The sequence below is a fragment of the Pleurodeles waltl genome, chromosome 2_2, assembly GCF_031143425.1.
Source record: "Pleurodeles waltl isolate 20211129_DDA chromosome 2_2, aPleWal1.hap1.20221129, whole genome shotgun sequence".
NCBI classification, from domain to species: Eukaryota; Metazoa; Chordata; class Amphibia; order Caudata; family Salamandridae; genus Pleurodeles; species Pleurodeles waltl.
The window spans coordinates 1129411628-1129429050 of record NC_090439.1 but is presented as its reverse complement, the minus strand read 5'-3'; the positions used below and the strand labels follow the sequence as shown (position 1 = coordinate 1129429050).

Sequence of the window (17423 nt, the reverse complement as noted above, 5' to 3'; positions counted from 1 at the left end):
CAGGCTTTCAGCAGGCATCATGTGTCGGGAGTGTATAGCTTTATACCAATCTAAAGCAATAGCTGTGATTTAGGTCTGGCTTGACCGGCTGTCTGTACCTGCTGTTTCTAATACTTGAAAAATATGTAAAGCATGGCTTTGGCTCCACCCAGAGGACAAAAAGTTGTTCACCTCAAGCTATTGGCTGTTTGATGTATCTTTCCACCGCTTAAAGAGTGCTTTCATTGGTCTGCAGGGGGGACAAATTTACATCTAAAAAATACACTGAATGCTTGCATTAACGCTTCTCCCATAGTTAATTAAGAAAGATCAACTGACGGGAAAGATAGAATCCTGAACTTTAACACTCCATTGAAACCGGCACAACATGGCCTTTCCACTTCCCAGAACCCATAGATTAATTCAAATAATAGTATCAATAAAGAAAGTAAAAGTCAAGGAAATTAGCATAAAATCAGAATAACTGAAAAAGGCAATGTGCCTTTAAGAAATTAAACCAATGCGCACACAGATGCTATGGCATCTGGTAAATAATCAAATTAATAGTGAATAGGCCTAACTACGAGGACCACAAGCATCTTACCCTTTCTTAGAACAAGCAGAATGTCAAAAAACCTAGCTCTTGCCCAAATAACACATCTTTTATAATGTTCTGGACAAAGGGAGCACAAAATTTACATAGCACAACATTTGCTGCAAGCAGAACTGGAAAGTGACTTGCACATTGAAGCAATCAGCTACTAAGTTAAATCAAATCCTACTTGTACATAATTTTCATTGTCTACCAGTGCACATAATTTGTTGCACAGAAGAAATGGTATGTTTTATTAATGTAAAACACGAGACACAATGAGCTACTTTTACACATGGCATCGACATGCCAACGAAAGCTAAGCGGTCTTGCAATGTTGCAACATCAGAACATCCTTTCACACGGAAGGCAGTGAAACATTATTTCGTGACGTGCAAATGGACACCATGATTTGCAGCTAAATTAACATGATTTTCTGCAAGCACAATGAAACATGAATATACACAATACGTTCATAGTAAAATGATCACGCACTCTTCTAGAATTTTGCCTAGTGCAACCTACTTGTGCTAAATATTTTTACACAAATGTAGATTCTTACATTTGCACATTGTGAGAAAGTAGCCTCTTTCTAGCCTTGTTACCCCCACTTTTGGCCTGTTTGTGAGTGTATGTCAGGGTGTTTTCACTGTCTCACTGGAATCCTGCTAGCCAGGGCCCAGTGCTCATAGTGAAAACCTTATGTTTCCAGTATGTTTGTTATGTGTCACTGGGACCCTGCTAGCCAGGACCCCAGTGCTCATAATTTTGTGACCTATATGTATGTGTTCCCTGTGTGATGCCTAACTGTCTCACTGAGGCTGCAGCATTTCTTGTGCTACCCATAGGGAGATCTGACAATTCTTACACAGGCCTGCCACTTCAGCCTGAGTGAAATAAACGTCCACGTTATTTCACCGCCATTTTACACTGCACTTAAGTAACTTATAAGTCACCTATATGTCTAACCTTTACCTGGTAAAGGTTGGGTGCTAAGTTACTTAGTGTGTGGGCACCCTGGCACTAGCCAAGGTGCCCCCCACATTGTTCAGGGCCAATTCCCCGGACTTTGTGAGTGCGGAGACACCATTACACGCGTGCACTATACATAGGTCGCTACCTATGTATAGCTTCACAATGGTAACTCCGAATATGGCCATGTAGGTTGTCTAAGATCATGGAATTGCCCCACCAATGCCATCCTGGTATTGGGGAGACAATCCCATGATTCTCCGGGTCTCTAGCACAGACCCGGGTACTGCCAAACTGCCTTTCCCGGGGTTTCACTGCAGCTGCTGCTGCTGCCAACCCCTCAGACAGGTTTCTGCCCTCCTGGGGTCCAGCCAGGCTTGGCCCAGGAGGGAAGAACAAAGGACTTCCTCAGAGAGAGGGTGTTGCACCCTCTCCCTTTGGAATAAGGTGTCAGGGCTGGGGAGGAGTAGCCTCCCCCAGCCTCTGGAAATGCTTTGATGGGCACAGATGGTGCCCATCTCTGCATAAGCCAGTCTACACCGGTTCAGGGATCCCTAAGCCCTGCTCTGGCGCGAAACTGGACAAAGGAAAGGGGAGTGACCACTCCCCTGACCTGCACCTCCCCTGGGAGGTGCCCAGAGCTCCTCCAGTGTGCTCCAGACCTCTGCCATCTTGGAAACAGAGGTGCTGCTGGCACACTGGACTGCTCTGAGTGGCCAGGGCCAGCAGGTGACGTCAGAGACTCCTTCTGATAGGCTCCTTCAGGTGTTGCTAGCCTATCCTCTCTCCTAAGTAGCCAAACCTCCTTTTCTGGCTATTTAGGGTCTCTGCTTTGGGGAATTCCTTAGATAACGAATGCAAGAGCTCAGCAGAGTTCCTCTGCATCTCTCTCTTCACCTTCTGCCAAGGAATCGACTGCTGACCGCGCTGGAAGCCTGCAAAACTGCAACAAAGTAGCAACGACGACTACTGCGACACTGTAACGCTGATCCAGCCGCCTTCTCGACTGTTTTCCTGGTGGTGCATGCCTTGGGGGTAGTCTGCCTCCTCTCTGCACTAGAAGCTCCGAAGAAATCTCCCGTGGGTCGACGGAATCTTCCCCCTGCAACCGCAGGCACAAAAGAACTGCATCACCGGTCCTCTGGGTCTCCTCTCAGCACGACGAGCGAGGTCCCTTGTACTCAGCAACTCTGTCCAAGTGACTCCCACAGTCCAGTGATTCTTCAGTCCAAGTTTGGTGGAGGTAAGTCCTTGCCTCCCCACGCCAGACTGCATTGCTGGGAACCGCGTGTTTTGCAGCTACTCCGGCTCCTGTGCACTCACCGAGGATTTCCTTCGTGCACAGCCAAGCCAGGGTCCCCGGCACTCTAACCTGCATTGCACAACCTCCTGAGTTGTCCTCCGGCTGCATGGGACTCTCTTGTGCAACTTCGGGTGAGCACCGATTCACTCCACTTCGTAGTGCCTGTTCTGGCACTTCTGCGGGTGCTGCTTGCTTCTGAGTGGGCTCCTTCTCTTGCTGGACGCCCCCTCTGTCCCTTCGCGCAATTGGTGACATCCTGGGCCACAGCAGCATCCAAAAACCCTAACCGCGACCCTTGCAGCTAGCAAGGCTTGTTTGCGGTCTTTCTGCGGGAAAACACTTCTGCACGACTCTTCACGACGTGGGACATCCATCCTCCAAAGGGGAAGCTTCTAGCCCTTGTCGTTCGTGCAGAATCCTCAGCTTCTACCATCCGGTGGCAGCTTCTTTGCATCCACAGCTGGCATTTCCTGGGCATCTGCCCACTACCGACTTGATCGTGACTTTTGGACTTGGTCCCTTTGTTCCACAGGTACCCTCGTCTGGAAATCCATCGTTGTTGCATTGCTGGTGTTGGTCTTTCTTGCAGAATTCCCCTATCACGACTTATGTGCTCTTTGGGGAACTTGGGTGCACTTTGCACCCACTTTTCAGGGTCTTGGGCTGGGCTATTTTTCTAACCCTCACTGTCTTCTTACAGTCCCAGCGACCCTCTACGAGGTCACATAGGTTTGGGGTCCATTCGTGGTTCGCATTCCACTTCTAGAGTATATGGTTTGTGTTGCCCCTATCCCTATGTGCCCCCATTGCATTCTATTGTGACTATACATTGTTTGCACTGTTTTCTATTGCTATTACTGCATATTTTGGTATTGTGTACATATATCTTGTGTATATTTGCTATCCTCATACTGCGGGTACTCACTGAGATACTTTTGGCATATTGTCATAAAAATAAAGTACCTTTATTTTTAGTATATCTGTGTATTGTGTTTTCTTATGATATTGTGCATATGACACTAGTGGTACTGTAGGAGCTTCACTCGTCTCCTAGTTCAGCCTAAGCTGCTCTGCTAAGCTACCTTTTCTATCAGCCTAAGCTGCTAGACACCCTCTACACTAATAAGGGATACCTGGGCCTGGTGCAAGGTGTAAGTACCCCTTGGTACCCACTACAAGCCAGTCCAGCCTCCTACACACATATTATCTCATTCATGCATTGTGTACTGAAAGTAATCTCTTTTTGCTAGTTTTTAGGCTAAGTGTGCAAGCGCTTTGACCTGTTGTAAGTATTGTGGACTTTTAACCACGCCCACCGTACCCCCATCATTATCGCTCGTTCATGTGGTTGCCTTTACAAAAATCCTTTATCATTGGTAAATGCTTTATGTTTGCCCCTCTTTGGGGCATTTTTTTTTTTTTACCACCTTGCAGACTGTCCCTGTTACATGGATAATTGCACGATTGCCGATACTTTTGACTTTGAGGGAACTTCTTTTTCATTTTTTTTTTCCCCTCTCCTTCGTGCTCCTGGCGGCCGTGGCGCTTTGAATCGGCTCGCTTAAGTCAACTGTTTTACTTTTCATTTTCAATTAAAGTGGCAAGAAATGTCCAGTTAAGAATTGCCAACGCTAATAGCTCTAACTCGAGCAAATGTGAGACACATTGCATGCAAATGCTTGTTTTCGTTGTTGTAGGGATTTTCAAATATTTTTAGTCAGGAATCGTGTGCAAATTCCCATCAGCAGTCTGGCCATGGCATTTTGCAAGAGCAGTAGACAGTCAATGTTTTGGCAGAGGGTCCTAAATAAATTCTGTCACTATGATCTAGTAGTGTTCCTAAAAAAAGAAATTAAAAAAAAGGCATCCACTCCCATAACGTGATAAAGGACAAAATTGCAGAGTATGTACTGGACGAAAATGGTGCAGTCGGTTTTGAGGCCAGAATATTGTCCAGTTTTGTCAGTGCTATTGCTGGGTGGTGGGCAGCTGTCTTTGGTTTTGGCCGGTGCCTGGAATCCCGTGGAGATGGCCACCTACGGGGGAGGGTTTGGGTGCGCATGTAGGTTTGGATGCAGGGACTGGCCAGAGCCCAGGCCCTGTTGTCAGTCCCCTCCAGCAGAGGTGTTGGCTGAATAGGATAGAAAACAGAGACATTAAGTAATAAAACAAAAGTTAAAGTGATATTAGATTTAGGAGTTGAAATACAATAAAAACTAACTTTTAAAAACCAAAAAAAGACTGAAATTCACCAGTTATAGTTCACTGAGCTAACTATAAATTCCTCCCGCGACACACTGCTTGTGAGCTGTTATGGCCAGTCCCTACCATAGGCTCCTGCAGTGCATGGCATTTGGTCATGCGCTGCAGGGGACAGGACCTGCTCCCAAGCCCCCCTTGAGGAATCAACCCTCAGTTATGCACAGCCTTCAGCTGTTCAAAGAGGGGAGGGCTGCAGGGCCTGGCCTTTTGCCAGGCCAGAGTCCAACCCCAGCCTCGTGTAGCGAAACACCTGGTTGCAGACCCCCACAGGCACCCATTCCCTGCTGTGCATGGCAAAGGGTTGGCTCCAGGCCCGGGGCATTGAACCCACGGCTGTGCACGGCCCTTGGGTGTGTGCTGCGAGGGTTTGGTTACAAGTCCTGGACACCAGCCAGACACTGCACCCAAGTCCCCAACAGACTCCCATTCAACACCGACCCCGTGGACACCAAACCTCATTGTTTGGGGTGTTTTTTTTTATTTTTGTTTTTTTACTTAAAAAAAAAAAAATCAGGAACTGTGTAAATCCGAAAGAACCTGCCAATGAAGCTTCACCCCCATGGTACTGCAGAACTGTGCAAGCTTCCCCGAGAAAGGGGAATGGGTGAAGGACGCACTTCAGAGATCTCATCTTGGACCAATTCTTTCAATAATGCACGATTAAGGGAACATTTCAATGAACAATCCTCTAAGTGCTGTACTGTTGAAGGGACAGCACTTACAAACTGTCCTCTGGATAATCCTATACTGACTTCAAATTACAAAAAAAAAACTATATTTACTATGCTGAAAGCGATCACCATGACTGTTTGGGATTGGTAACTTACTGTACTAACCAAGATGACAAAGAGTGGTCTTAATTCAAATCTGATCCCTTGAAAAACTCCCGTGTAATGGGCGAAGCACGTCGACTGTGGCTGCTTTTTATATTATTACAATTAAATGCACCTTGTTCAGCCACAGAAATATTGTTGGGCAGCACAGCTCACCAGCATCTGAGAAGAGCAACATGAAACGGTAAGTTATTACCGAGACTACTGTAATCAGTCCAAATATACGGTATTTAAATACCAAATGCTGTGAAACAAACTGGAGTCTCCATGGTTTTGAAGATGGTGCTGGCTGGCAAGAGTAGTCGGGGAGCTCTAGCATGATGGGGGTGAAGTGATCATATTTCTTCAGGCCCTGGAGGTGTGCTCTGGTGTGTAGGCTGCAGTGGTGTTTTGGAGGCCCGTGACCATAGCGCTACCACCACCAACCATAGTGCAAGCACAAGGCATTGAATGGCAGTTCTGCAGTTGTTGTTTTCCGGGAGGATGGTTTCACTTTCCCCAGTGGAGAGGGGTGTTAACAGGCTGTTTTAGTACTCTTGGTAATGCGCTCCTTGAAGGTGAATTTGATGTCAGGGTGACTCCAAGAGACTTGGCATCGGATGAAAATTGGTGTTTCGAATCCATCCAGGTTTATGACATTGAGTAAGGTTTGTGCTAGTTTTGTTCTTGTGAGCAGCAGGAACTCCAGATTTTTTGTTGTTGTTTGTTTTTGTGGGGACGGGGTTTAAGTTGGAGGTGCTGGACATCCAATAGGATGCGTTGAAAGCAGTGTTTAAAGTTCTGAATGAGTGGAGCAGAGGAAATCCAAGTACAGTTGTGTGTCACCGGTGTATTGGTAAATTTTGATGTTCCTCTATGTGTAGAGAGTCCCAAGTGGCTCCATGTAGAGCTTGAATCTCTTCATTTTAGTTGAATTTTCATTTTGTGCATTAAAAATGACTAGGGAGGATTTGATAATTCTTTGTATTTTGTGTTTGACATTGTTTCAATTTCACAAATGAACACTGTTACTTTCTCAACTGTGCTGTGTGTCCAGCATCTACTCCATCATTGATTGTCCTGTTGTCTCTGTCTTTCCTGTTGGTAGCCTCTCAGCTCTTGCACAAGTCTAATGATCTCTATTTCACTTGATCACTCGCAGGAATGCTCCTGGTGAGACCAGAGCGCCCTTCGTTGCAGTTGTTTCGCTTCAGTGGCTTCTGCTTGTGATTCGATTGGTGGTAGGTCTCTCCGACCAACTTTAGAGGACCCAACAATTCTATCAGTATGAGAGACCTTGCCATCAGTGCTCTGGGATCTGCTGCTACAACTGACCTTCAGAGGCATGTTTACCAGAACCTCAGTGAACTGACTGCTCTGCAGCAGCTCAGAACAGCCCCTCGCCCGGCTTCTGAAATGTACACCCCACTCTATTACGGATATCCGTTCTTCAGCACGGCGGCTGGCTATCCATCTCCAGAGATACAACATGCTATGTGCACCATGGAGAAGGCAACAGACTTCAAACCCATTGAAAAACTAAATATGCATTCTGAGAATGACTTGCCTTCGGTGAGATGTAGTGCTGGAGAAATAGAAGGAAAGCAAGCAGGTTGTCTAGGAGAAGAAATCCATGCCAATAAAATTAAGAGGAAAAAGAACTACCAGCGACATGCCAAACCGCCGTATACTTACCTGGCCATGATCGCCCTGGTGATCCAGAACTCCCCGGAGAAGAAGCTGAAGCTCTCCCAGGTAAGGAAACAATTCCCTTTGGACACCGTTAAAATCCAGTGCTAAGATTCTTTTGGTTTGCAGTGGAATGATCAAACTGTGGCCCTGATGCCTTCACTCACTCATTGATGCAAATCTTTCAGTACTGAAGTGGACTCACAGCAGTGATTGGTTGGTTTTCTTTTCTAAATATGAGTGGTGCCTTTTTTGGAAGTCGGGTTCCAGCTACTGGGAAGCCCAGCTCAAGGGGAGCTGACAGGCATGGAAGGCTGTGGGAGCCACATCAGGGCCCAGGTTCTCCACCACCCAAATGGCAAACCTCATTCTGTAGGTTGTAAATAAGGGGCATTTCTGGCCTCTTCTGTTAGTCTTCAAGGAGGTGATCAGACTTGGAAGAAGAGCAGAGGGTGAACAGGACAGAGTTCCTTGGGCAAGCCACACAAGAAGCAGAAGTTCATCTGGAGGAATCTTTAGCTCTTAATCATGGGTGACCTCTGCGGAGGTCACCATCCGTGTGCGGAGTAGCAGCAGCAGCTCCCTTGTCTAGGCATGGATACTCTCACAGACAGGGAGTCCTTGCAACAGCCTGTAGCAAGTGGCAGGGGCGTAGCTTGGTCAGTAAGATTGGTGGTGGGGGGCAGTAACCTTCAGATTTCCCAACAATCACGCCAGCACATAGGGATCTCTTTACTAAATTCTCAGGCACCGCAGCAACCAAAAATGCAAGTTTTGCGCCATAAAGTAAATTGGGGTAAAAAAAGATTTTGCATTGATTTGTGTCACTTTTGTGATGCAAACACGACACAAAATCTTAATAAATAAATCCCATAATATTAAAATACATTATATGACAAGCAGGGGGCATGACAGGGGCTTAAGAGACAGTGGTAAGGGAGAGTAATGCAGATTGGTAGGGGTACTAAGTGAGAGAAAAAACATTATTTTGTGAAATAACCAAAATTTTTTCACTCTTTCCAAACGGAGAGAGAGTGTTTGTGTGTACGTTTTAGCTGTGTGTAAATATTCCTGGTGAAATCCAACAGACATATCACAATACCCTACTAAAAGCACCTGTACCCAAATATTTATCACAAAATAAATTTATTAGGGGGGGTTTAACACCCCAAATACCCCCCTGAAGCTACGCCCCTGGAAATTGGGCTTTGTTTTTCAAGTGAGTGGGCAGTCCACTTGTATAAATGTTTTCGGTGGTCGTCACGCACAACATAGAAACACTTCCCAGATAGGATCAAAACTAACACAATACACTTCCAACCACAAACCCTACCCAGTGTAGCCTGCTAGCCCTGTAGACCAGCGCTTCACCGTCCCACATAGTGGTGGTAAGCTCTGTATAAATGTGGCAATATAATACAAGCAAGTTCAGGAGAAGAGAGTGAGAGCAATGGAGGCTGGGGTATGGGTGGATGAGGGTCTTAACTGGAAGAAAAGGGAAGGAGGGGGAAAGAGGTGGATAGGACACCTGGAGGGAACCGAAGCAGCACGGAACAAAAGAAAGGTGAGAGTGGGAGAGGCAAGGGGAGAGAAGCACAGATATAGTGAATTTGAGAAAGAAAGACACGAGAATGTTAAGTATACACGCCAGCAGCCCAGATTCACACAGGAGACTCACGACTTTTAAAGCACAAAACTGGCTTTAATTTAGCCACAGCTGCCAAGTTATTCAGGTCCCTGTGTGATGTGCTGCTCCAGTCCAGGTTTGTTTCCTTCGGACTGCTGGAACTTGTAGTCCTGTTTTATAATGGAATAAGCAAAACTACAACTCCCAGAATTCAAAGAAAAAAACCTGGACTGCAGCAGCACGCCATGCATGCACCTGAAACTTGACAGTGCTGATTTAGCTATATCTCACCTGAAATTGCTCCCATTTCAATTCAAATAATTGGGAAAATAAATCCCCCCCCATTTTTTTTTAATCACCCTGTTTCTGCTTTGCCAGTGTTGACATGCATGGGCAAGAGAGAGAGAGAGAGAGAGAGAGAGAGGTAGGGCTCAGGTGGGAGCAGTAGATTGAGAGAGAGGGAGGGTGAGGCAAGGCGGCCAAGGGACAGAGTGGGTCAGAGGCAGGAAATGTTGCAAACCAGCCCCCATTGGAGTGTTTTCTTTTTAACTCTTGTGTTTCTGTCCTTCATGTCTATGAAACTCAAACAAGGTATTAATGCTGAAAAAATACACTCAAACAGTTTTTGGCGAAAATGCTGACAATAATAATAAAAAAATAAAAAAAGATACAGTGGAAAAAAATTAATTCCTTGATTTCTCCACGTAATTTAATAAATAATTGGATGTACTAAAAACGTTTTACTACGGGTCTTTCACTCTTCTTAAAAAAATAAAAAAAAATCGATATTCACGTTTGACTTGAAGATCGTGTCCAAAAAGTCAGCGGATATTTCAATATAAGATTCTTGTATTGTCAAACCAGGCTCAAAATATTATATGAAAGAGAAAGGAAAAAAGCCCTAAAATTCAATAGAAATTTTATGACAAGACCGGAGGCTCTATTATGCGTTCTTTTCTTACTTTATTTCAAATAGCAGCAGTCAAGAAACTACAACTCCCAAGAGGATTAGCAACAGACTAACCAATGGGAGTAAAACAAGAAGTAACAATGGACCAATCGCATGAGGCCATAACCATAGAGTGTACACTTGACTGCAAGCAGCCCTATTTTCTTGCTGCTCGCAGTCAAGATAAGTACTCTCTTTTGGCTTTGCGTCTACTTTCTTAGCTATTTTATTATATTTCCATGTCTATTGTTTTATTTATATGCCGTTTTCTCCTTAAGCATAACGTCTTCCCGTGAACGTAGTAACTCTAAAAAGTGGCGAGCCCTCCCCCCGCCCCCCTTCGCTCCTTCGTGTTACCGTTGGTTTTCTGCCTCGCACGCGCGCCGTCGCGCTTTCTATTTGAGTGCCTCCTCGTTCTGTCAGCGCTTTCTCGTTGCGCGCCTGACAGACGAGGCTTTTAGGCTTTTCGGCTTTCCTCAGCGCTCCGCTGCGGCCGAAGCAGCTTTAATTCGGTGCCGGCCGTGTTGTTCTGAAGCTCTCCGGCGACGCGTCTTCAAATCCTTTGACCCTCCCCTTCGGTCCCGCCCATAGGAGGGCCTTTCCAAGCTTCAGAGAGCGTGTTGCTCTTTATTAATCCCTAACTACCCTCATTTTTTTCTCAGGGCATATTTTTTCTATTATCCCAATTTTTGCCCAGTCTGTCTTTTGCAAATAAATATGGATACTGATATTTCGTCTCTCAGTTCTGATTCTGGGGATAATGAGGAATCCTTTAAACAGGATTTAAACAAATTTATAAAATCCTCGGTTAGAAATGCTTTGAAAGCATCTATGGTTACAATGTCTAAGAACATTGAGAGTTCAGTGATGTCCATGATGTCCAAACCTATGGCCCATTCTGCGGGGGAAGGCAGAAAACGCAAAATAAACGCTTCTTTTAAAACAGCAAAAGGCGCAAATACAGAGAGTGAGCTTGCCTCACACCAGAAAGAGGACTTGGTTCCTCCCAGGCCTCCTTCTAAGGAGGGGAACTCTATCAAAAAGTCAAGCTCACATGCTAAATGTAAATAAAAATCGAAGCATATACCAGCGCCGAAAAAGATTGCTATTTCAAAGGTTTTGGACACGGATGAAGAGGGCATGGACGAATTATCTTTCAGATAATCCTGATGATACGTTTTCACCTGCTTCTCCCCCCACCAAACGTATCAAACGTTCCTCTAGTGAGCCCTCTACCAGTGTAGTTGATGCGGAAGGTGTTCCCATGTTCGACCCCTCTCTCATTCATCACCCCAACTCCACGGAGTGGCTTCCTTTGGACAAACAGACTCGCTCTAAACTCAAATCTGAATGTCCTAGACCGTCTTTAGATTCTAACATTACTGTAACCCCAGCTATTGACGAGTCTTATCACATTCTTTACAAAGTATGGAAAAGATCCCCGTAAAGGGGTAGACAAAGCTTGGACCACGTGCCAAGATAAACTCCTGGATGTGGTAGGTCCACTTGCAAGAATACTTGACTTAGCCGAGTCGGCTAGATTAGAAGATTCTCCTATCGACCCTCTGGACCTTTCTCTTTGGACCCAAAGAGCTTTCTGTCTTTTGGGAAATGCTAATTCGGCCATCATCCACGAGAGACGTAAGGGTCTCCTCCTCCGTATGGACCCTAAACTGGCTAATCTTGCTACCAGAGATCCTGGCATTCAGGCCGATGGTAAACTCTTTGGAGACTCGTTCATCAAGGACCTTAGTCGTTTCGTCTCCACATTTTCATCTATTGACAAAGCCCAACAATCTCTAAAGAAGGTTTTCAACCAACGTGTTTTTTCCCGGGCCGGTAGAGGTAGGAGTCGCTTTACCGGCCGCCAATATCGAAACCAAGGCTCCAGAGGATATTCTAACCCCTCCTATTACTATAACCAAGAGTTTAAACCCCACTTCTATCCCCAACGATCAAGGGGTTTCCGCAATCGTGGCCAGCACATCTCCAGAGCTGCCATTACCTCAGGTAAGCCAACGTTCTGGCCCTCCCGTGGGAGGGCGTCTTCGATTCTTCCTCCAAAAATGGATGTCAATTTCTTCAGACCCATGGATTCTCTCCACTATCCAGGGTTATCGCATCGAATTTCTCTCTCCTCCTTTCCAGTCATGTTCCCCTCTCTTTCCAAGGTTCTCTCTCGAAATGTCATCTCTAATTTCTTCGGAAATCCAATCCTTGCTAGAAAAAGATGCCATCCAAAGTTGCATTCCGGATTACTCCGGTTTCATCAGTTCTATTTTTCTCGTCCACAAAAAGAACAAAAAACTAAGACCGGTAATCAATCTAAAATCCTTCAACCAGTTTGTCGTCTATCGTCACTTCAAGATGGAGACTATTATCCATCTCAGGGACATTTTACTCCAAGGCGATTGGCTAGTCAGACTAGATCTTCAAGATGCATACCTCACTATCCCGATCCATCCTTCTCACAGAAAATATTTACAATTTCGTTGGAATTCAAAAACGTATCACTTTTCCTCCCTTCCTTTCGACCTTTCGTCAGCTCCGTGGTGTTTCACGAAGCTCTTAAAGCCGGTTGTTTCCTACCTTCGATCCCTGGGTTTCAGACTCATTATCTATCTCGACGATATTCTAATTATGCATCAAAGCAAATCCTCTTTTCTGTCTCAACTACAGGTAACATCTACACTCCTAGCAGATCTCTGCTTCCTATTAAATCTCGAAAAATCGGTAGTGGTTCCCTCACAACAAATAGAATTTCTAGGCTTCCAAATAGATTCGGTTTCGGCATCTCTGTCGCTCCCGCGGACCAAGGTTTCTGCAATCAAAAGAGAATTGGTTGCAATTCTCCAGAAATAATCTATTTCTCTCAGAACTCTTGCAAGAGTCGTCGGCCTTCTTTCTTCTTCTATCCAGGCCATCTTCCCAGGACCCCTTCACTACAGCGCCCTTCAGCGTCTCAAGATCCTTCACCTTCGTCGAGGTTTGGCTTTCTCCGATCTAGGTTATCTAGACCAAGAATCCCAACTCGAAATCCAATGGTGGATATCCCATTTAGAGGCCTGGAACGGCAGATCCATCTTCCCCTCTGTGCCCGATCTTGTATTAGAATCAGATGCAAGTCTCACGGGTTGGGGCGCCCGTTGTGGTTCAATATCGACTGGCGGTATATGGTCCGCAGAGGAGTCCAGATTGCACATAAATTGTTTTGAGCTTCTTGCAGGCTCCTTTGCGATCAGGACGTTTACAAAAGACAGAGCAAGTTGTTCCATTCTACTCCGCATGGACAACATATCCGCAGTTCGTTACATAAACCATCTTGGGGGCACCAGGTCCAGACCTCTTGCTCTTCTGGCCAAGAGCCTCTGGGAGTTTTGTCTGTCCCACAAATTTTCTCTTCTCGCCGAGAGTCTTCCAGGCTCTCTGAACTTCAATGCAGATTGGCATTCCCGACATATCTCGGATTCCAGCGATTGGAAGTTACACCATTCTGTCTTTCGCCAAATAGAAAGAAAATGGGGCCCCTTTCAGGTGGATCTCTTTGCATCCAGACTGAACTCCCAACTTCCTCGCTTCTTCAGTTGGCGTCCGGATCCGTTGGCATTGGCTACAGACGCCTTTCTTCAGGATTGGTCCAACTCCCTCAATTATGCTTTCCCTCCTTTTATTCTAATCAACAGGGTATTGAATCAAGTCAGGTGCCAAATGACGTCTCTTGTCCTGATAGCCCCCTTTTGGCAATCTCAAGTTTGGTTTCCACCCCTCCTCGAACTCTCGGCAGATTTTCCAATCTTACTTCCCTCATTTCCGTCTCTCCTCCTAGACCCGCTCGGATGACCCCACAATCTGATTCTCAACAAATCGTTAGTCCTATCAGCCTGGCTCATTTCCGGCCTACCCACCGGTCCTTCCCTATTTTGTCGGAAGCTTCAGAGTTCATCAATAATGCTTGGGCGCCTGGCACAAGGCGAGCCTACAGATCAGCTTGGTCTCTTTGGTCAAGCTGGTGTGTGGGAAAATGTGCTGATCCCTTTTCAGCGGATCTGGACCTAATTATTAATTTCTTAGCGGCCCAGGCAGGTCTGGGTAAATCATATCGTACTATCAATCTTTACAGATCTGCTATTTCTATGAACCATTCTAATATTGATGGCAAACCTATCGGGATCCACCCCTTAATTTGTCGCCTTCTAAAAGGGGTCAAACTCTCTAAACCTCCTTCTGCCAAGTACTCCCATGTCTGGGATGTTTCATTGGTTCTGAACCTTTTACTTTCTTGGCCAGACAATCCGAGTCTTTCCCTTAAAATGCTGTCTGCCAAACTCACTATGCTCCTATGCCTAATTTCTATCAAAAGAGTTTCCGATGTTAAGGCCCTAGATGTCTCTGTCCGCCAGTTTCTACCTTCAGGCGTTTTGTTTCACATTGCCAAACGTACCAAAACTAATTTACATTCGGTGTTCTATCCCTTTTTTCCTGATAAACCAAAATTATGTGTGGGTCTTTGTTTAAAAGAATACGAAAAAAGAACAGTTAACCTGAGAACGTCCTCCTCTACCCAATTATTAATTTCCTTCCGCAAACCTCATAATCCAGTGACTTCCGCAACTTTGGCCCGTTGGGTCAGATTGATTATGTCCCTAGCGGGAATTGACACTTCTGTGTTTGGAGCCCACTCTTCCAGGGGAGCCATGGCCTCTAAAGCTTTCGCTTTGGGATCTAGTTTGGAGGACATTCTCAGGTCGGCAGATTGGTCTAATGATAATGTTTTCAAGACTTTCTATTGCAAACCTGTTAGAACTGCTTCTTCAGTAGTTATTGATATGCTTTAAACTCGCATAATAGAGCCTCCGGTCTTGTCATAAAATGTAGATTTTCCTAGTAATTTATGACGGAAAGTCTTAATTTTATTAAAGACACGGAGGCGAATATTATCCCACCACTGTACTTTTTAATATGTATTTTCTCTCTCCCTCCCAGCGACTCCGGCATTACCTCCAACTTCCGGATAACGTTACTGGCGCCTTCATCGCATCTTTCAAGAAGAACCCACGAGACGTGTCATCACAATCCTCTCAGGAGCACCTTATCTCACCGTCGTACTCCCGGTTCATCTCTATGGTTCAAGAAGTTTGTTCCGTTTCCTTGGCCTTTGCAATTGTGGGACTCATTTACCCTTTGTTTTATGATTCTCTTTGACTGGCTCGTTCAAGAAAAGAGGGCTGCTTGCAGTCAAGTGTACACTCTATGGTTATGGCCTCATGCGATTGGTCCATCGTTACTTCTTGTTTTACTCCCATTGGTTAGTCTGTTGCTAATCCTCTTGGGAGTTGTAGTTTCTTGACTGCTGCTATTTGAAATAAAGTAAGAAAAGAACGCATAATATTCGCCTCCGTGTCTTTAATAAAATTAAGACTTTCCGTCATAAATTACTAGGAAAATCTACATTACCTTCCAAATATTTGGTGGCGACAACTCAATGGTTTACTGAGCTTTCTAGGCTTTAATGTCATTTTGCTGGCTGATGAGTCCATGCTAGCGACCACAGCCAAGACATCTGGCAGGAAAACGCCTCTAGTCCTTCCTCTCTGGCATGCGGGGAGAGCCATATTGAAACAGCGTTAACAGAATTTACATAACAATTCAGTCTCGTGGCTGTCTATTTAAGGGTAGTGCTATATATAGAGCATATATAACAACCTACTTCAAAATATGAAGAAGATGCATCTTCGTGAATTACTTGATCTAGTCATTTTTTAAACAACAAAAAAATCAGAAAAGTTTTGTATCATTTTTCAGGTTCCGTATACAAACTCATTCTGATGTTAATAACTTATCAAGTCAATTTCTGACTTTTAGTTTTAAGTTTTAACCCAAGTTTACCCCTTTAACCTTAATAAAACTGTTTCCAGTGAGGACACAAATGACAACTCCTCAAAGAACCCACGAGATCTGTCCTCTTAAAAGAATGTCAACACTCCTAATACATTAACAGGGTCGTTGGGTTGTTAGGCAGGAATGGGGCTATCAGAGTCTCTCAGAGACTTAATCAATCAGGAATGTGTAAAGCGCACCACTCACCCGTGAGGGTCTCAAGGCGCTGAGGCGACAAATATAACCTGCACACGAAAAAATTCTAAAGTTATCAACCATCTGGACTTATTCAAAGATATTTATTATCACAGAAAGCAAAAGGTAGTTAGTTAACTGCTAATTAACATAGTTCTAAGTATCAAAACAGATCCACAGCTAGCCTGACTCTTTTAAAGAAAAGCCCAAAGTGTCAGGCTCTCCTCCAAAATAACCCGTCTTTTATAATGCTGTAGGGGCAGACGCCACACACATTGCACAGCATGACATGACTTAGAAGGGTTGGATTAACAATGTATCATTCATGACAACCAATCAATCTGTTCGTGGTGCAACACCTAGTGACTCCTACTTCCTAAGGTATCTTATTGGTTAAAGCTGTACACATTTAATCAAGGAGATCAAATCATACATTTTGAAACACAAAATACAATAGTGTGTTCAAGGCAGTCTTAAGGGGCCTAGTTATACTAAATGAAGCACCGCTAAATTAATATTTTCTAGATAATTAAAACTCATCAATAACTGTCTCCAGAGAAAAGTTCTTAGCAGACACATGTTGTCTTCCTACAGCTTGACAACCGGTCCTCCTTTATCCAGATGGCTGTAACTGTTGTTTCTGATTCTTCCAGATTGTGAAGGACATCGCTACGCTCTTCCCTTTCTTCAAAGGGGACTATCAGGGCTGGAAAGACTCCATCAGGCACAACCTGTCCTTCAATGACTGTTTCCAGAAGGTGAGGAGGCCTCAAGGAAGCTAGCTGTGGGGAGGAACTCTCATCCTTGGGTTGGGACACTAGTGTGGTTGTCAGAGGCTTATGGATATTCTATTATGTGTAATCATCTTAACATTAAAGTTGGGAAGAGGTGTGTGTGTGTGTGTGTGTGTGTGTGTTTAATGAACAACTCCAAGGTGATAGATGTCTAGTAAATGTAGTGCATTGCAGTTAATTAGGGTCTTCTGTACATGTTCTTCCCACTTTCCCCCGCCAAGGACCACAAGTGATGCAAGAAATGATGATATATGTTATAAAGGTTGAGCACTGTGCTCTTTCTAATGGAGGTAGGAATGATGATTCAGGTCAGTAGTTTGTTTCTCCTTACACATTCAGGGTGAACTGCTAAATGAAGAAGTTTGAGAAAAG

At 44.8% G+C, this 17423-nt stretch overlaps 1 protein-coding gene across 1 annotated transcript in view; it reads left to right on the top strand.

The window, feature by feature from the left end:
* Positions 1–17423, top strand: part of LOC138282938 (forkhead box protein H1-like) — a 39374-nt gene that overhangs the window by 2176 nt on the left and 19775 nt on the right. The window contains exons 2-3 of the mRNA XM_069221002.1: positions 7083–7675; positions 16911–17015. Coding sequence (XP_069077103.1) covers positions 7208–7675; positions 16911–17015 — 573 coding nt within the window. The 5' untranslated portion in view covers positions 7083–7207. The remainder of the gene's footprint in view (positions 1–7082; positions 7676–16910; positions 17016–17423) is intronic.